At 41.1% G+C, this 17,478-nt stretch overlaps 1 protein-coding gene across 1 annotated transcript in view; it reads right to left on the bottom strand.

Annotated features, from left to right (window-relative positions):
• Nucleotides 1-6,135: 6,135 nt before the first annotated feature.
• The window catches only part of Znf622 (zinc finger protein 622), a 16,252-nt gene continuing 4,909 nt past the window's right edge, over nucleotides 6,136-17,478 (bottom strand). The window contains exons 4-6 of the mRNA XM_008821768.3: nucleotides 15,307-15,419; nucleotides 7,316-7,459; nucleotides 6,136-6,393 (exon numbers count right to left, since the gene is read on the bottom strand). Coding sequence (XP_008819990.1) covers nucleotides 6,266-6,393; nucleotides 7,316-7,459; nucleotides 15,307-15,419 — 385 coding nt within the window. The 3' untranslated portion in view covers nucleotides 6,136-6,265. The remainder of the gene's footprint in view (nucleotides 6,394-7,315; nucleotides 7,460-15,306; nucleotides 15,420-17,478) is intronic.

The following is a 17,478-nucleotide window of genomic DNA, read 5'->3' as shown; positions in this document are numbered from 1 at the left end:
GGGCTGAGTTTGTAGTCAGCCATTTGCTAAAGAAATTGTTAGGAACAGAAGGTCGGTTCCTTCTAACAAAACAATAGGTGAATGACCCTGAGGGCATTTTCCAGAGATCTTTGAAGCAAAGTAGGTCAAGATCTCCAGAGAGGTGCCTGTGGGATTACAGACCACCAGAGAGGACTCTGCTTCTCGGATTTCTGCTGTGCCCCTGTCACCACACCTGTGTCTCAAGCAATCTATGTAGCTTGACCCACTGCTGTGGAAGGTACAAGATAACTTGGTGACTTGGTGATGCTAATTTGGTAGAATTCAAATGTTACAGAGACCCTGGCAACTTTTGCCCAGATTTCAAGATATCGCAGGCAGAGCAGAGCGAGCTCATTAGGCCAATGTCCGGAGATTAGTAGGAACTAGACTACTAACACGAAGTTCCCGGAGGTGAATGCCTTGTAGCCTGGGAGTAGGGCAGCCTTAGAGACCACAGTGCTGCAAGGCCACAAGCATGAACTGAAGTCTGGGAAAGCTGCAGCATGAAACTCCAGACAGGAGATGCTGGGTGGACTGAGGCCAGAAGCAGCGGGGCTGTGTGGAGGCCTGTGTATCCAGCTCCTATCCCAGGGCACACAAGCTGCTTGTGCAGTGAGTCAAAGAAGACTACTGCCCAGCTTTAAGACAACTTCGGTTCCTGTTAAATTTGCAACCATTTCTCCCTTTGGAATGTGAACATACTCATGTACCTTGGAAGACATGATTTTTGTTATAGGCTCACAGATGAAGGAGAATTTGCCTCAAGGTGAATTAAGCCCAGTCTCGTTTCTGATTTAGATGAGACTTCAGATTTTTTAAAAATATTTTATTGTTTTTATGTGTGAGTGTATTGCCTGCAAGTATGTAATTGCACTGGTGTCATGCAATGCATGCAGAAGTAAGAAGGTGTTGGATCCTGGGACTGGAGTTATATATGATTGTTAGCCACCATGTGGGTGCTGGGAATCAAACCCAGGCCCCTGCAAGAGCAACCAGTGCTCTTAACTGCTGAGCCATCTCTCCAGACCCTGAGACTTTGGAATTTTGAGTTGATACTGGAACCAGTTAAGTCTTCAGGGATTACTAATGCAGAATAACTGTATTTTATATTGTGAGTATATGAACTTGGGGCACAGGGCTAGACGTGAAATGCTATGGTTTGAAAGTGTCCTCCAAAACTCATGTGAATTCCAATGCAAGAGGGTCGAAAAGAGATTCCATTAAGAGGCTCTGCCCTTATGAACAGATGAATAATGCTGCCACAGTGGGTTTGCCATTTTTAAGAGTTCCTTTGTTATAAAAGCAGGCTTGGCAGTCTCTTGGTCTTTCATTTATACCATGCAAGACAGTCCTTGCCAGACGCTAGATGCTAGCACCTTAATATTTAACTTCTTGGTCCTCCAGAGCTCTGAGAGATTTACAAATTCTTCAGTCTGGCATTCTGTTATAGCAACACAAAACAGATTAAAGCAATCTAATATCACTCATCTCACACAGTGTCAGGTAATAGCTATTTTTCATGAAAATACACTGTTAACAAATACTTTTACTTTTTTTTTGAGACAGGATCTCATGTATCCTTGGCTGGCTGTAGACTTGAGAATAACCTTGAACTCCTGATCCTCTTGCCTCCATCTGAAGAGTGCTGAGATTACAAGCATGAGCTACCATGCCCAATGTATGCACTGCTAGGACTGAACCAGGCTTCACACATGCTAGACACTCTGCTGAGATCTACATCCCCAGCCCTCATTTTATTTCTAAATGAATAAACATTTTAAAATTTTGTTTTAATTTGTAATACAGTATATGTCAATAGATGCAACCAACTAAAAACAAAGAGGCCTCAATACTTTAAAAAGCATGGAGAATCTGAGTAAAAAAAAAAAGCATAACCCATTTATAACTGCAGTTATAAATGCAGTCTGTAGCTTAACTACGATTCATTTCCCAATTTGATCACGAAACTGTTTATTAAAGACTCGTATAGCAACTAAGCTGTTTTAGCTTTGTTACTGAATTTTCTCTCACACACACACTCAAATTTCTAAGAACCCCACCCCCAATTTCAAGACGAACATGGAGAATAAATTTCTACATTATCCAAGTTTCTGTACTTGCTGCAGGCTTCACACTCCACACCCTCTGCTTGCTGCAAGCTTTACACTCCACGCCCTCTGCTTGCTGCAAGCTTCACACTCCATGCCCTCTACTTGCTGTGGGCTTCATGATTTCACTCTCAAGCGCTAAAACAAAGACCTCTTTGGAAAATGTAAAATCTTTTGCTTATAGAATCTTAATCTCCACATTTGCAGAGGCTTTATATAGAAGCAGGAAACTGGAGCAGGCCAGCATGTGGGACACATTATCCCAGGTGAAAATGGTTCTTGAGACTGGACTATCAGATGTGATTAATAATAAAATATAAGGAATACAATAATTCAGGATTTGGAATCCTTACTCAATGAAACGAATGTTGCAGATTGAAGAAACACCATTTGGATTTTTTATATTGTTTATTAAATATAGGTATATGTTAATTTATCTTCTTTAGTTCCTCTAAAACATTCTTACTAAAAAATAAAAATTTGTGAGCAGCTTCCAAAATAAGTGTTTAGCAAACAATACACAGTTGAAGAAATGTTTCTTGCTCTGTCAAATACAAGTTATCTAATACCATCCAGAGCACAGATTCTTCTATGTAACCATAATGCAAGGATAAGAGATAGAGAGTGGTGATCAGTCCCATGTGTTATTACATTCTAACATTTTGTGAGTCCAGGAGGCTCATTCTTTAGCACAGGAGAGAATAGTGACTACACGCAGTAAGACCTAAGATTCCTTGGCTGTAAATCATGAATTGTATCTACTTAAAGGTGATTAAATGAGATGCTATAATGTAGTCTTGGTCCTTAGAAACACATTGACAGAGACACTCCAAGGTAGTAAGTAGAATGCAAAAAAATTGTGTACGTGTTCCAGTAACTGGTGTGTAAATTCAGTAGTATAAAGCAACTGTGCTACTACAGACATCAATTTCATGGGTCAACAATTTGAAGAGTTCACAGGGAGTTCGGGCTTGGCTCTTAAGATTGCACTGAGAAATTGGGGACTAGTTATGTGAAGGCTCAACAGCTTGACACACAAGTGCATGTTCTCAGATTCAGGCAGTTAGTGCTAGCTGTTAACAGACATCATCTGGGACTATCAACCCAAGGACCTACATGTAGTGTTTTCACCTGGCCTCAGACTCCACACACTAACTCCTTGGGTCCTCAGACTTCTGTATGGTGGAGTTCAAGGAAGCCAAGTCAAAGCTGAGTTGCTTTTCATGACTATTGTTGGGAACCAGAAGCATCACTTAATTTTATTAATTTTATTAATTATAAGAGTAACCAGATCCAGCCTATCAAAAGAAAAAGAAACAGACCTACCTCTCTAGCAGAGAAGTCAAAGAATGAGAGAGCAATCTTGAGGTTGCTACGAGATTAAATACCTTTGTCTGTACTGTCCTGAAAAGCAATGAAAATCAGACAATGGAAATGCTGCCCTAAGAAAGTCCCAAGTGTTAGGAGGTGCTTATTCCCTGCTTTCCCCAAACCCAGTTCTGCAGTTTAGCCACCTCAGCTTGAGAACAATCAAGTGGGAAGAAACAGGTACTGCCAATTTGTCCTAGTTTGTTTCTCCATTGCTGTGACAAAACACCCTGACCAATACCAGCTTGGGGAGGAAAGGGTTTATTTGGCATACATCTCCTGGGTCACAGTTCATCAGGGAGCCCAAGGGCAGGAACTCAGGGCAGGAACCTGGAGGCAGAAGCTTGATCCCAGGCCATGGAGTAATTCTGCTTACTGGCTGCCTCCCCGGTCAGCCTGCTTTCTAATGCAACACAGGCCCACCTGCCCAGGGGTGGCACCACCCACAGTGGGCTGGGCCCTCCCACATCAGTCAACAATCAAGAAGGTGCCCCATGGACATGGCCACAGGCCAGTCCAATGAAAGCAATTCCCCACTTAAGGCACCCTCAACCCAGGTGTGTCAAGTTGACACTAAAGCTATCCAGCACACAATTGTATCGTAAACAAATTTGCATTGTGTTAGCAATACTGTAGGGCTTTCCTATCAGTGCAAGCTAGGAAGTGATGGAAACGTCTCAGCTTTGCTTCACTATTAGCACAGCTTCACTTTCCCCAGATTAACAGCAATCCGGACAACCATGGTTAGCAGCACTCCACTCCACGATCCTGTGGAGATCCACAGTTCCTTCCGGGTTGTTGTTCTGCCATCCCCTGAGTCATTGTCCCTATCTGTACGGATGACGATGGTATTTTAAGTTTATGGGCAAAAAGAGGCAGAACATAGCAAGTTAGCTTGTCTAGGGTTAATCTGCCATAAACTGAACTTGCAGTCTCTGTACACACCACTGGCCCACATTTAGTCACACGATCACAACTGCTGATGGGGAGGGAGACTGGGGAAAACAGGAACAGGCTAGAGTATAGTCTGTCCCACAACTGACCAGTACATTATCACTTTAATACTCAAATGTTAACAAGCTAATTAAATCTAAATCTGCACCAATTTTAGTATCAAAATAATGTACCAATTTCAATTGAGTCTGAAATAAATGACATATTCTTCAAAGTATGTACACAGCTCTCTAAATCTGCATTTCATTTGTCTACTGATGTGCACAACACAGCTCTTACTTGGACTCCTACATATAAATTATGTCAAAGGATTAGAAATGATAATAAAGGTAGAGGAAAAGAGATAAACAATTAAGAACCCACAAACAGCTGGGCATGGTGGTGCACGTCTTTAATCCCAGCACTTGGAAGGCAGAGCCAGGCAGATCTCTGTGACTTCAAGGCCAGCCTGGTCTACATAGTGAGTTCCAGGAAGGGAGACCCTGACTCAAAAAGACCAAAAAAAAGAATCCACAAATAGCCAAATATCCGTCAAATATCTGTTTTTACATTCTAAGTATGGAAAGGTGTTCTCTTTCATGCAGTAATACAGATTTTTATGAGTATTTCTAGATTTAGGGTTTTTTTCACAGTGGCTACAAATTTAAGAGTTGCGTATACTTTTACTGCTCTACCTTCTCTGAGGGGATGATGCAGAAGACACAGCACAAATGTGTGACAACATTAAGAACACTGAGCAAGCTGGGCATTGGTAATGCACGCGTTTCCCCGGCACTCAGGAGGCAGGGGCAAGTGGATCTCTGGGAGAGCGAGGCCAGCCTGGTCTACTTAGCAAGTTCCAGGCCAACTGAGGCTACAGAGACCCTGTCTGAAAAAACTAAACAAGCACTAAGCAGGATCTCAGGCTTCTGTCTGATATCTCCTTTAAAAAGTTACTGAAATTCCGAGTCTATGAAATAGCAACACTACTACACCTTTCAATGGGGATTCATAAAATGTGTTCACACTCAGTACAAAAGAAATTTATGATGCACAAGGCAGAAAGAACACATCAGCAAGGTGGCTGATTGCTTTTACTGCCCAACCCCAGAACCATCAGCCAGGCCAGCAGGGGCTCCTGCAACTTGTGTGGAGAAGAGCAAGCTATGTTGAGAAGCTCTTCAGAGATTTAACTGTGAGGTAATTTTTTAAAAGTAATTATCTAAACACTTAGCCTTAATTTTCCTCCCAACTACTCCTGTAAAGGAGGTCCGAAAAACTGTGTCTGAGTGCTGGCACTGTCATTCTTCTCCCTTATTTAGAAAACAAAACAATGACAAAAAACCTTCAGAGCAAGCCATTAACATGCTCTCTCCTTCTGTCTGCATTTCATCAAAGTGCCCAGGGAGATGGACCACTTCCTAAGCCAAACATGTCAATGAGTGACATTCAGTTTTGCTCCTGCATAAGCCTCAAAGCCCCTGACACAAGTCCCAGTGACATGCTATGACAAGTCATTCTGAAATTTAAACTAATTTTAGAAGAGACAAATCATTTATGTTCCCTACATTATGCTGACAGCCAGAAAGCATTTGAAAGCTGAGGCAATAAAGCAACCGTCAAGCAGTAACGTAGGTGGAGTCCAACAAACCTGTCGCCACTTAAAAGCTGTAAACACTACTCAAAAATGACATCTGAAAACCAGTATGATCTGAGTGTATTTTATTAGATCAGAACAAATGAAGTAGCAGCAAAGATCTATCCCACAGACTGGCTTCCACTGGTCCTCAAAAAAGGAAAAGTCCAGCAACGGATATACCTATCAATCTCACCCTCTAGAACCTCACTTGGGCCCTAAAATGCATCTGTTTGGTGGCATTGTTCTTCATCCCTGTCTTCAGCATCCATTTCGACTTCATCCTTTGGACATACTGCATGTCCCGCTCCCGCACAAGAGCTGCTCCTGTGATTGGAAGGAGGGTAAGAAATGAGGCAAAAGTCTTTTATTTGTAGTCAGAGAGAGCCAAATTTTTGTAGAGAATTTACAAGTTAGTTTGTGGTAAGTGGGTCTTTATACTTAAAGAGAGATGCTAACTTGGGAGTACTAAGCAATGGACCTCGGGGGGTTATGTGCACCCCAGAGTTGCATACCAGAACTTTTAAGCACAGAGGTGTTTCCAGTGGTTTTTAGGCACCCGAGCTTTGCAGGCCAGGCCAACAGAAAGGCAATGAGGAAGAGCAAGGAAGACCGGCTTTATACAGCACACACCTAAGAGGTAGCACACTCATGAGGTTTGAAAGCTTAGTAATTTCAACTGTCAGCTTCACTCATCTGAATCTATTTCCAAGGAAAAAACTGCCAAAAAGGACTGACAACCAGCCTGTACTATGGGTAAACACTGTATCACACATGCATTACAACAGTCAACCTTCTAACGGCTAAGGTAGGTCCTACTAATTATTTCCATTGTATAAATGAGCAAAGAGAAGCTTAGATTTGCTAATGTTCATCACATCAGAGTCTATGATAACATGAGATCACACATGGCATGCTAGACTCCACCTCTCAAGCTACAACCCACAATGATACTATTTAATTTCTGTGTTGCCTCCAGGGTAGTTTCAGTTTGTGATGATTACTAATTCTTTTACTATTATCTTCTGAAAATGTTCAGGATGTGCATTAAGTTACTGGGCCAGGAACATTAAGTTTTTAAGTCACAAAGCCTTTAGCTTATTGCCATAAAGTATTAAGAAGTAATGGAAGCCCCAGAGCAAAGACTTCGGGCTTACCCTGGAGAGGATCACTAAGGACATCACCCATGCCTCCTTGAGAAGTAAGTATGCGATCTCGGGCTGGTCCGTAGGTATGAGCATCAACATACCTGTGCTGCCAGTCCACCCTAGGGCTCGGTACTGCCGAAGTACCCTGCCCACAGCCTTCTGATTTCTAGCAACTGCCACAGCTCTTTGTATGCCAAATCGTTGTTTGTAGTATCTCATCAAGGAACGATGACCCACTCTGGCACCTATTTTTTGAAACAACAATATTTAAACACTTAATTGGACAGTTCCTTAAAGAAAGAACTATAAAGCAAAGGATTCCCAAATTAGACCTTTAATGGTACCTTAAGAAATCTAACAGGAAAATAGATGGATCCAGGACAGTGTTTTACCTACTAAAGAAAGAACAGTACTGAGAAAATAAATAATTAAAGGCTAAAAATCCCTAACAGAAAGATTAATCAGAGACTAGCTCTGATGATGGACCACATTCCACACTTGGGGGCCGATCAGAAATGAAACTATCTTCCCTTTTGCTAAATTTTCTATTCCAGTGCTTCTCCAACAGCAGTGATTTTTTTTTTTTTTTTAACCCCACAGGGACATGTGGCACTTGCTGTGAATTTTTCTGATTGTTTTAGTGGCGTGCTCCTGGCATCTAGTGGCTGGAGGACAGAGATGCTACTGAACGTCTTAAAGCACACCCGGCAGACCACCAACCACAGTGTTATCTAGGCCAAACTGCCAGAAGTACTGAAGCCGAGACCCCCGCCCCAGTGATGGAAACTAACTGATGTACTTTAAAAAGATTATGCTAAATTCTTTCTATAGACTTCGCTTATTTAGAAAAATCCAGCGAAACAGTGAGTCATCAAGCTTTGAGAAACAATCCTTAATTTTAATTTCTAATGTATTTTGATGTCATTATAATATATAGTTGTTATATCATCTCACAGATCCATCAACTGCATCACAACACTCAGAAGAAAGAGGAAAGGGTCAGTGGGATGACTCTGTGGGTGCAAGAGCATGCAAGGCAAGCCTGCTGACCTGAGTTCAATTCCCAGAAACTACATAAAGGTGGATAGAGAGATCTGATCCAACAGAGCTGTTGGCTGACCTTCACACATGCCATGGCACAAGTACACAAGAGCACACACATGCATGTACACACACACACACACACACACACACACACACACCACACAATAACAATCCATTTTTTAAAAAAGAATAAAGACCACACATAAGACAAGTACGAGATAAAGTTATTGACCATACAAAGTTAGGAACTTCTATAACTAGAGTTATAAAAACCTGAGGTGGTAAAGATATTTATTAGAGGAACAATTTGAAGTTCCTATTTAAGGGTGAGCCACATCTGATATGACAGAGGGGTAACAAACTTCAGCTCCAGGTCCAAATCTATTCAACCAGTCTGTCAGCTTTACTGAACACAGCCATACTCACCTATATAGGAATTCTCTCCAGCTGTTTATGTGCTAACAGAGCAGACCCACACAGTTGCTACAGAGACAGAATGCACACAAAGCCTAAATTATTGCTCCCTAGCCCTTTACAGGAAAATGTCCCAATCCCCATGTACTGGCGTCAGAGCAGATGAAACTAAAAGAGGCAGGCTTCAGAGATGGCACTCTCTAGGCTCCATCACAGCAATGGCTTTCAAAAGGTGCTCCTTCAATACTACCACAGGGAAAACAAGGCAGCCCCACACAAGAGCATCAGCATCACCTGTGGGCTTATGAATAAAATGAGCTGTACTTTTCAAATATATTAATTAGGATATAAGCAATCAAATGCCTTTCTAGACAAACATAAATACATAAGATAGTTAACAAATACACAAGGCGTGAAGCCACTCCAACTGAAAATGAATAAAAGAAATATGGCTTGGTAAAACCCTACAAAAGTTTTAGGCTTACATAAATAAAACCATTTACTTCAGAACTCTTTCTGGAAAAAAAAAAAAAAAAACACAAGATACTATGTATGCTGTAGAAGGCTGTATTTGCTAGGAGTCACATCTTTAATTGACATGCAAAGAAAATGCTGTCAGTTCATTTTTCATCTCTGTAACTGGCGTAACGCCTAGAAAGTATTTCCTTGCTACCTAGGTGTGATGTTCTGTGATCATACTCAAGTGAAGACAAATAGAGCCTTCAAATTCAAGCCATAGTCTTTAGATGCCAGTATAAGTGGAGAAATCTGTTTTCCTGAATTGTAATGTGTGGTAGCTACATTAATAAGCTTTCAAATCCATTCTTCCTTTAGTTGCTTTTATGGTGAGACCTTGTTCTGCTCCTATGCACAGATTTTGTAATCACTCACAAAAATAGGGTCTGTGAACATCTCTGTGAGATGAATTGATGGAAAAAGACCTGTCTTTAAATCCAGGTCCCATAGCTAATTCCAGCAATATTCACTGGGATTTCCACTTTGCAATGTCAGGTCAAATACGTTCCAGATTTGCAAGGATGATTAGCCCTAAATCAGTAAATGGTAATATTGGTAATTGGGTTACGTACAAATTCGTAAATCATTATGTATATTTGTAAGCAACATTTGGAACTAAACCTTAGTTTCTGAGACTCACAGAAGACAAGGGAAAGCAGTGTTTCACACTATCTTGCTGTGTCAATGACAGTGAGAACCTGGCATCAGAACCAAGTCGGAAGTGATAAAAACAGCTCGCCGGAAGGCCTCAGGAAGGACAGATTCTCTTTAAAACATAGTGTGACTGCCCAATAACACATTAGTTCTGTAACATGCTAAAGCACACAACCTGTCCATGTAGCTTTCATCATATAATGCTTATGATGTCATGCCACTGATACTAGAGACCAGAAAAAGAGAACCCCAACTCTAATTTCCTAAGAAGATTAATTATGTATTTCTCATAAATACAACAGCAGCTTCATCTGGCCAGCCAGCAGCTACATCAATAAGTCTTTCACACCAACTTCCTCCACATGAACTGAGGAGTAATGAAGGAAATGCAAGGAAACTAAGCAAACCACAATCTTAGAGAAATGCTCCTGGCGCCCTCTCCTGGATGTTCTTGTTACTGTCTTTGGAATCACCTAGTTGCTAATTTTACTAAAACAATCTGAGCATCTACATTTAAGGTATCACAGCTGATCACACATGTTGCTACTGCATTTCAACTCAATGTTTGTTCAGAGCTCTTCTATTTTCCAAAACCCAATGCAGTTCTACGTCTCTGAAAGCTTCAGCTCACCCTTTATACTACAGATACAGACCTTCCCTTTAAAAGTCATTTCTGCCCTCAGTCAACGAACTTAGCCCTTTTTCGTGTCTGAGATGAAAGATGTTATTAGTTACTTTCCTGTTGATGTGATAAAATACCACAACCAAAAGCAGCTTATGGAAGAAAGAGTTTATTCTGGCTTTCAGTTGCAGAGGGAGAGTCCACAGGAGCAACGGAGGCAAGGCAGCAGGCAGCCTATGCAGAAAGCTGAGAGCTCATCTCCAACCACATGCAGAAAGAACAGAGCAAGCTGTACGTGGAGCAAGGCTGCACACTCTCAAAGCACACCCCTCATGACATACTTCCTCCTGTAGGACTCCTGATCTAAACGCCCCATGACCTCCGCAAACAGTGTCACTAACTGGGGACTAAGTTCAAATATACGAGCATAAGGAGGCCATTTCTTATTCAAACCATCACAAAAGAGAAAGGGCAGGCTTTGTCTCAAAAGTAATGTGAGATGGAGAGGAGGAATAACTTCTACTGTTTTTAGCACAGCATGGTAAGTATGGCTGAGGACAATTCTTTCCAAAATAGCTAATAGGGAGAATATTAATGTTCCCAGTACTTTAAAAAATAGATATGAGGTGATAAATATGCTAGTCATCTTGGTTGAATCACTCTACACTGTATGCACGTATTTAAATGCACACTGTAGTCCATAAGCAGGTGAAATCACTATGCAGCCACTTTAAAATCTATGTGTATTTTAAATGTAATGGGGAAGACAGGCAAGTGAGACAATCATAAGGCAGTGAGTATCAGACAAACACGCAAGTGTTCTAGAAGCAGAGTACTTCCATCATGCAGCAAACTGAAAGAAGAGGGGTTCAAGGAGACTCTCCTGAGGAGATCCAAGAGGGGTCTTAAAACAGGAGGGAATCACAGCTGTGCAGTAATTTCCCCCCAGATAAACCTGTCATCTTGAGTGAAGGTCATTAAGACACAGAATGTTCTAAGGCGAGGCAAAGCTCAGGAAGTAAACAACTTAAAGCTTCAGGGAAGCCTTCAAAACTGACCAGATTCACTAGGCCTCTCCCCTGGCATCCATAAACTGTAAAGATGCTGAGAGACACTCTCAGACAAGGTGAGATACTAGGAGAGGCTCAGACCAGAGGAGCTTCCTGGAAGAAGCAGAGCTGCCTGGAAAAGACTCCAACCTGCTGAGCTGCCCTGTCGGATGTACAGGAGCTCCAAGTTTCCAGATTCCATGAGCCAGCAGCCATATGGGGTGTACTTAATGATACAGCAGTCTTTGAGTCATTTCTGCTCCTTTAAGTAAGCCAAATAAAACTCATGGGTTCAGCAAGTTGGACTTTGATGGTATTTTTACTGTGTGGTCTGTCATTGACTCCCTACCTTGGATGAGCAGACATTTGTTCAGCACCACCCCCTCAACACCCCCAAATAGTGTCACACAATGAACGACCATGCATACAAGACACAGAGGAGGAGTCTATGAGTATGTAAGTAAGCACATATCATTGACCAGAAGCTGGAGAAACTCAGATGCCCTGAAGGCAATGGTTCCCGATGCCCAAATATATAGAGTAAAGAAAACATACCCATGTTTTGGAAAGAATGTCCCTGGTGCTTGTATGGAAACCAGGTAAAAGATGACCAGACAGGAAACAGACACAGACAATGATGACATAGACAAACGCATAAAGAGAAAAAAATATTCAAAAGACATTTCGGAGTTGCTCGATCATCAGGATGGGAAAATGAATGAAGTTCTTGGTGGCGCATGCCTTTAATCCCAGCACTCAGGAGGCAGAGGCAGAGGCAGGCAGATCTCTGTGAGTTCAAGGCCAGCCTGGTCTACATAGTGAGTTCCAGGACAGCTGGGGCTACAGGGAGACCCTGTCTTAAAAAGACCAAAAACAAACAAACAAACAAAAACAAAGAACCTATTTGGGGCTTTGACAAACCTTAGAATATTCAATGACCCTAGGAAAATACATTCTCTACATAGTTAAGGATTCCTTACCAAGTTTCAAAACTGTCAAGTCCAGATGAAAGTCAGAGGCCATGTTTTTTAAATAGGATAAGCCTATCGTTACTAATAGGTTTATAATATAATGTAGTAAAGTAGATGCAAAAGGAAGTCAACATTAGTTCCTACATGTCAAGCACTGTTTTGTAAGGGTTATCTTGCTCAACTAACTTAAGGTTGGTTGTTATTTTACTAGTTAAGAAGTGGAAGTTACCAAGACAGGGAGCTAAATCCTCTTACAAACATCTAGATACCCTTTGGTTATCTGCAAGACATTGGGTTCCAGTACTCCCTGCCTCAGACACTAAAAACCAAGGCTACTCAAGTCCCTTATACAAATGGTACAGTACTTACATAGAGCCTACACACACTCTCCTACATACTACATCACTTGTAGACTGCTTTTAATACCAACACAATGTAAATGCTTAATAAACAAGGGCTATGCTATGCTGTTTCAGGGATACCAAGAAGACTAGGACAGAGAAATGCATTTTTCCCTAATACCTTCAACTTTCAGTTGGCTAACTCTGTAGATACAGAAACCATGAGTACAGTACAGAGGACTGACTGTATTTTTCATTCTATAAAAACTGGAAGTGTTTAGTCCCGGTGGCACATGCCTTTAATCCCAACACTTGGGAGGCAGAGACAGGCAGATGTCTGAGTTCAAGGCTAGCCTGGTCTACACAGTGAGTTAGTTCCAGGCCAGCTGGAGCTAAAGGGAGACCCTTTCTCAAAAACCAAAAAACAAACAAAAAAACTGGAAGTGTTTTTTGTGCATATATTTATGCTTTTACCACTATGTATTATGTGGGCTACAATACAGTCCATATAACTTATCACACAGGAAAGCTTTATCTTCAAGACATTTTTTCTGCTCTATGGGTTAGAAAGTTATTATTCTGAGTTAATGACAGCTGCCAGTACCTAGGCAGTGATGTGTTTTACTGCTTAGGTAGAGCAAAATAGAAAAGCAGTACTTTCCAGATAGAACGCCTCATCGGACATCTTCACTGGCAGAGAGCCACTCCTGCTCCACTATTCCCATGAATCCCCTATGCAGTGTAGGAAAGTGAGAGAGAGGTTTGGCATGAGAGCCTACCACTCACTTTCTTAAAGCTTCACGTTAGATGAAGAGAAAAGAAGCGAATTCACAGGCCTCTGTGTAAAGTCTGAATGTGCTATGTACTCGGTAAACACCAGGCATTTCTTAGACTCCCACTACAATTTCGACATTCACTTCCCTTTCACTTTACAGCTCCCCCCATGCCACCAGCTAATCGCCATACTTCTTTCTTCCCAAGAAGAAAAAAAACAACAGGGTTCGTGACTGTTCTTCATTTTCTCATTCCTGGGATAAATTCCTGCCGTTATTCCTATTTCCTCGGAGAGAAGGCAGAATTCAACCTCCAGGCTTCTACAACAGACAGGCAAACCAAGCACTGTTATTCAACTATGTACACAGCATACTACTTGGAAGCCTGTTGTGTCTGAACAGGAGACGCTCCTGATACATTCATTTTGGGCCCATGGTTTGAATGAGAATGTCCTCATAGGCTCCAAATATTTGAATACTTGGCCCCAGTTGGAGGCACTGCTTGCAGAGGGTTCGGAAGTTCAGCCTTGCTGAAGGAGAGGCTGGGCTTTGAGAGTTCACAGCCTTACCTCATTTGCAATTTCACTCCCTCTGTTTCCTACGCCTGAAGAGGTGAGGGCTCAGCTGTCTGCTCCTTCCATGCCTTCCCTACCAGGATGGACTCATCACTCTGAACTGTAAGCCAAATAAACTCTTCATTCTTTAAGTTGCCTTGGTACTACAGTCCCCAGCTGAAGGAGCTAGAAATCTTAGGAGGCAGGACCTAATTGAAAGGCATGGGCACTGAAGCCGGGTCCTTGGAGGATATTTTACCCCTACTCCTCCTTGCCATACTCTCTGCTTCCTGTCTACCATGAGGTAAACAGCTCTCCTCCATGGTATGCTCCCACTGCCATGTTCTGCTGAAAGGCATGGGGATAAGTGACCATGGACTAAAATCTTCAGAAATCATGAACCATGAGGAAGACCCTTCTCCTCAGAGCTGTTTATGTATCTCAGTCACACTATGCAAAGGTAACTAACACAAAGCCTGAGCAATATGAGAACACAAGACGCAGAGGCATCAGTTCAAAGGAGGAAAAGTAAAGTCAAGATTAACAAGACAACTTAAAGGCTGGAGAGATCTCAGTTGGTAAAGTTTGGATTCCCCAGCACCCAAGTTAAAAGCCAAGCATGTTGGTGTACATCTGTAAACTCAGTACTAGAGAGGTGAATCCTTGGAGCTCCTTGCCCACGTAGTCTAGCTGAACTGTTGAGCTCCAGGTTGAGTGAATGACTGTCAAAAAATAAAATGGAGAACAACTAGAAAGACATGCAACATCAACCTCTGGCCTCCACACACACACACACACACACACACACATACCCACACACCAACATGTATACACATATATGAGAGAGAGAGAGAGAGAGAGAGAGAGAGAGAGACAGAAACAAAAAAAACACAATATACACATATATGAGAGAGAGAGAGAGAGAGAGAGAGAGAGAGAGAGAGAGAGAGACAGAAAGGAAAAATAGCCCACTATAAATGAAGCAGCCAACTTAGTGCTAAGTAATGACCTTCAGCATTTACATGTACTTGAAAACACAAAATATACTTTTAAGTTTCACATTGTCTCCCTCTGCATGGCAGGTAATTGATGGAGACATGCCTCTTCTACAATACACTGGCAGTAAGCTATTTGATTCTGACAAATGCTCTTACCAGAGGGCAGTATCAGCTCCATGGTTTCATCATCACATTCCAAGGTCCTGTCTGAGGACAAGTCCTCAGCCTCATCAGGATCCTCCCCCTCCTTGTAATCTGGATAGCTACTCCTATAACAGTGAAAGGGCATTAATAAACAGACAGCACAGACAGACAGGACTGTGTATGCAAACATGGCAAACCTACCAGCTACAGCCAGGAACTATTCAATGAGAGGTCTGGAGAGTAAAACAACGTGTTACCATATCTGTGACATATGTGAACAAACGACCCATAAGAGAATTTGTTTTCCTATTTAATTCTCTCTAACCACAACAAAACAGGTTCTGGAGCACTGCAGCCCAAAAGAATTCTGTGATGACAGAAAGACACATGTCTGTGTGCCTCACATATTAGCTTTAGATAAAGAGGTTTTCAAGTACTGAACTTTTAAAAATGCATGTAATGGGATTGAAGCAATGAATTGTTTTGATCTATTTAATTCATTTAGATCTATTTAGATCATTTAGATCTATTTAGATCATTTGATCTATTTAATTCATTTAGATCTATTTGTTTTGATCTATTTAATTCATTTCTAGAAAAATCTCTAGGTTCCAAGATATATTCAAAAATTTATATTTACATGTACAGAAAGAAAATAATTAGGGAGAGAAATGGCCCAGTGGATAAGGTGCTTGATGTACAAGCATGAGGACCTGAGTTTGATTCCCAGCACCCACATCAAAACAGGACATTGGCAGTGTACGCCTGCATTCAGCACTGGGAGAGTGAAGACAAGTGGATCTGTGGACCTCCTGGCCAATCAGTCTGGCCAAATGGGTGAGGCTCCAGATCCCAGGGAGAGACCTGTTTCAAAAAATTAGGTAGGGAATAAGGAACACACCCAACATCAACCTCTGGCCTACACATATATGCATGTGTGCACACATACAAGACATACAATAAACAAATGTACATTTTAAAAAGAAAATTGGAAAAATATACACTGACAGCATTAACAGAAAAATATTGACAACCCACTAGATAATAGATAAGACTAAATCAGACAACACAAAAAAATCTCCAAGTAATCCATACATAAAAGATTCTCAATTACAGTGATCATCATAAGATATACAAAGTATAATCACTATATATTCAAAAAATGGCTAAAAAGAAAAACTCTCCCTAACAGTGGCATAGAGAACCACTTTGGAAAATAATCTAACAGCACCTGAATGCTATTTGAATGTTCATGTATGTCTGTCCATGTCCTATGACCCAACTCCTAAGTGTGTGTGTGTGTGTGTGTGTGTGTGTGTGTGTGTCCATTTCCTATGGCCCAACTCTTAAACACATACATAGCAGGTAAAATATGTGCATTTGCAAATGACAACAGGCTGTTAAGCAGCATTATTTCTAAAAGTTCAAACTGGAAACCACTTAAATGTGTATTTACAGTAGATAATCTATAAGGGAGAATCTACAAAATCTACAAAAATGAAAATGAATCATCTATGATTACATAAAATAGAATTCCACAAACATAAAGTTGAGCAAAAGATGCCAGCTCTAAAAGGGTACATTTTTTGCAATTCTATTTATGTAAAGTTTAGAAACTTAAAAAACCAATCTTTACATAAAGTTTGAATGCAGATAAAACCCATCTATGTGGTTCAAGTCAGAATACTAATCACTATTGCAGACTGGAGGCTAATTCCTGGAAATAAACACGAGATGTGCTCATGGTGTCATTGTGCTGCTTACTGCTCTAAATATTCCTATTTATAATTTCACTGGAATGAATGATTTATATAAGCATGTGCATGTGCCTTTCTGCAAATTTCTCCTTTAGTACAAAAAATGCAAGTCAAAAAAAAGCTATCTCTATCTTGGAAGGGTGGAATTTTAGATAATTTGCTCATTTTTTTTAGTCCAGTAAATCCATACCAATTAATTATTAGAACAGTGTCTGGCAGGTAGCCACTCAATAAATGCTGGGGTTTTTGTAAATATTTTCATTTTCTAAGTTGTCTTTACTGAACATTACCGAATTTTGCTTTTGAAGGCAAACAAACCATTTAATACTCGTTTTTATAAAGGCTCATACCCCTCATCCTTCCTCACAGCCAACTATACATAAAAGCCACAAATAGCATCATTCAGGCAAAGAAGTACAATTCTTTG

The sequence above is a fragment of the Nannospalax galili genome, unplaced genomic scaffold (assembly GCF_000622305.1).
Source record: "Nannospalax galili isolate Female #2095 unplaced genomic scaffold, S.galili_v1.0 scaffold207, whole genome shotgun sequence".
Lineage (NCBI taxonomy): Eukaryota > Metazoa > Chordata > Mammalia > Rodentia > Spalacidae > Nannospalax > Nannospalax galili.
Note: the sequence above shows the minus strand (reverse complement) of the source record. Positions and strands in the feature narration are given on the sequence as shown.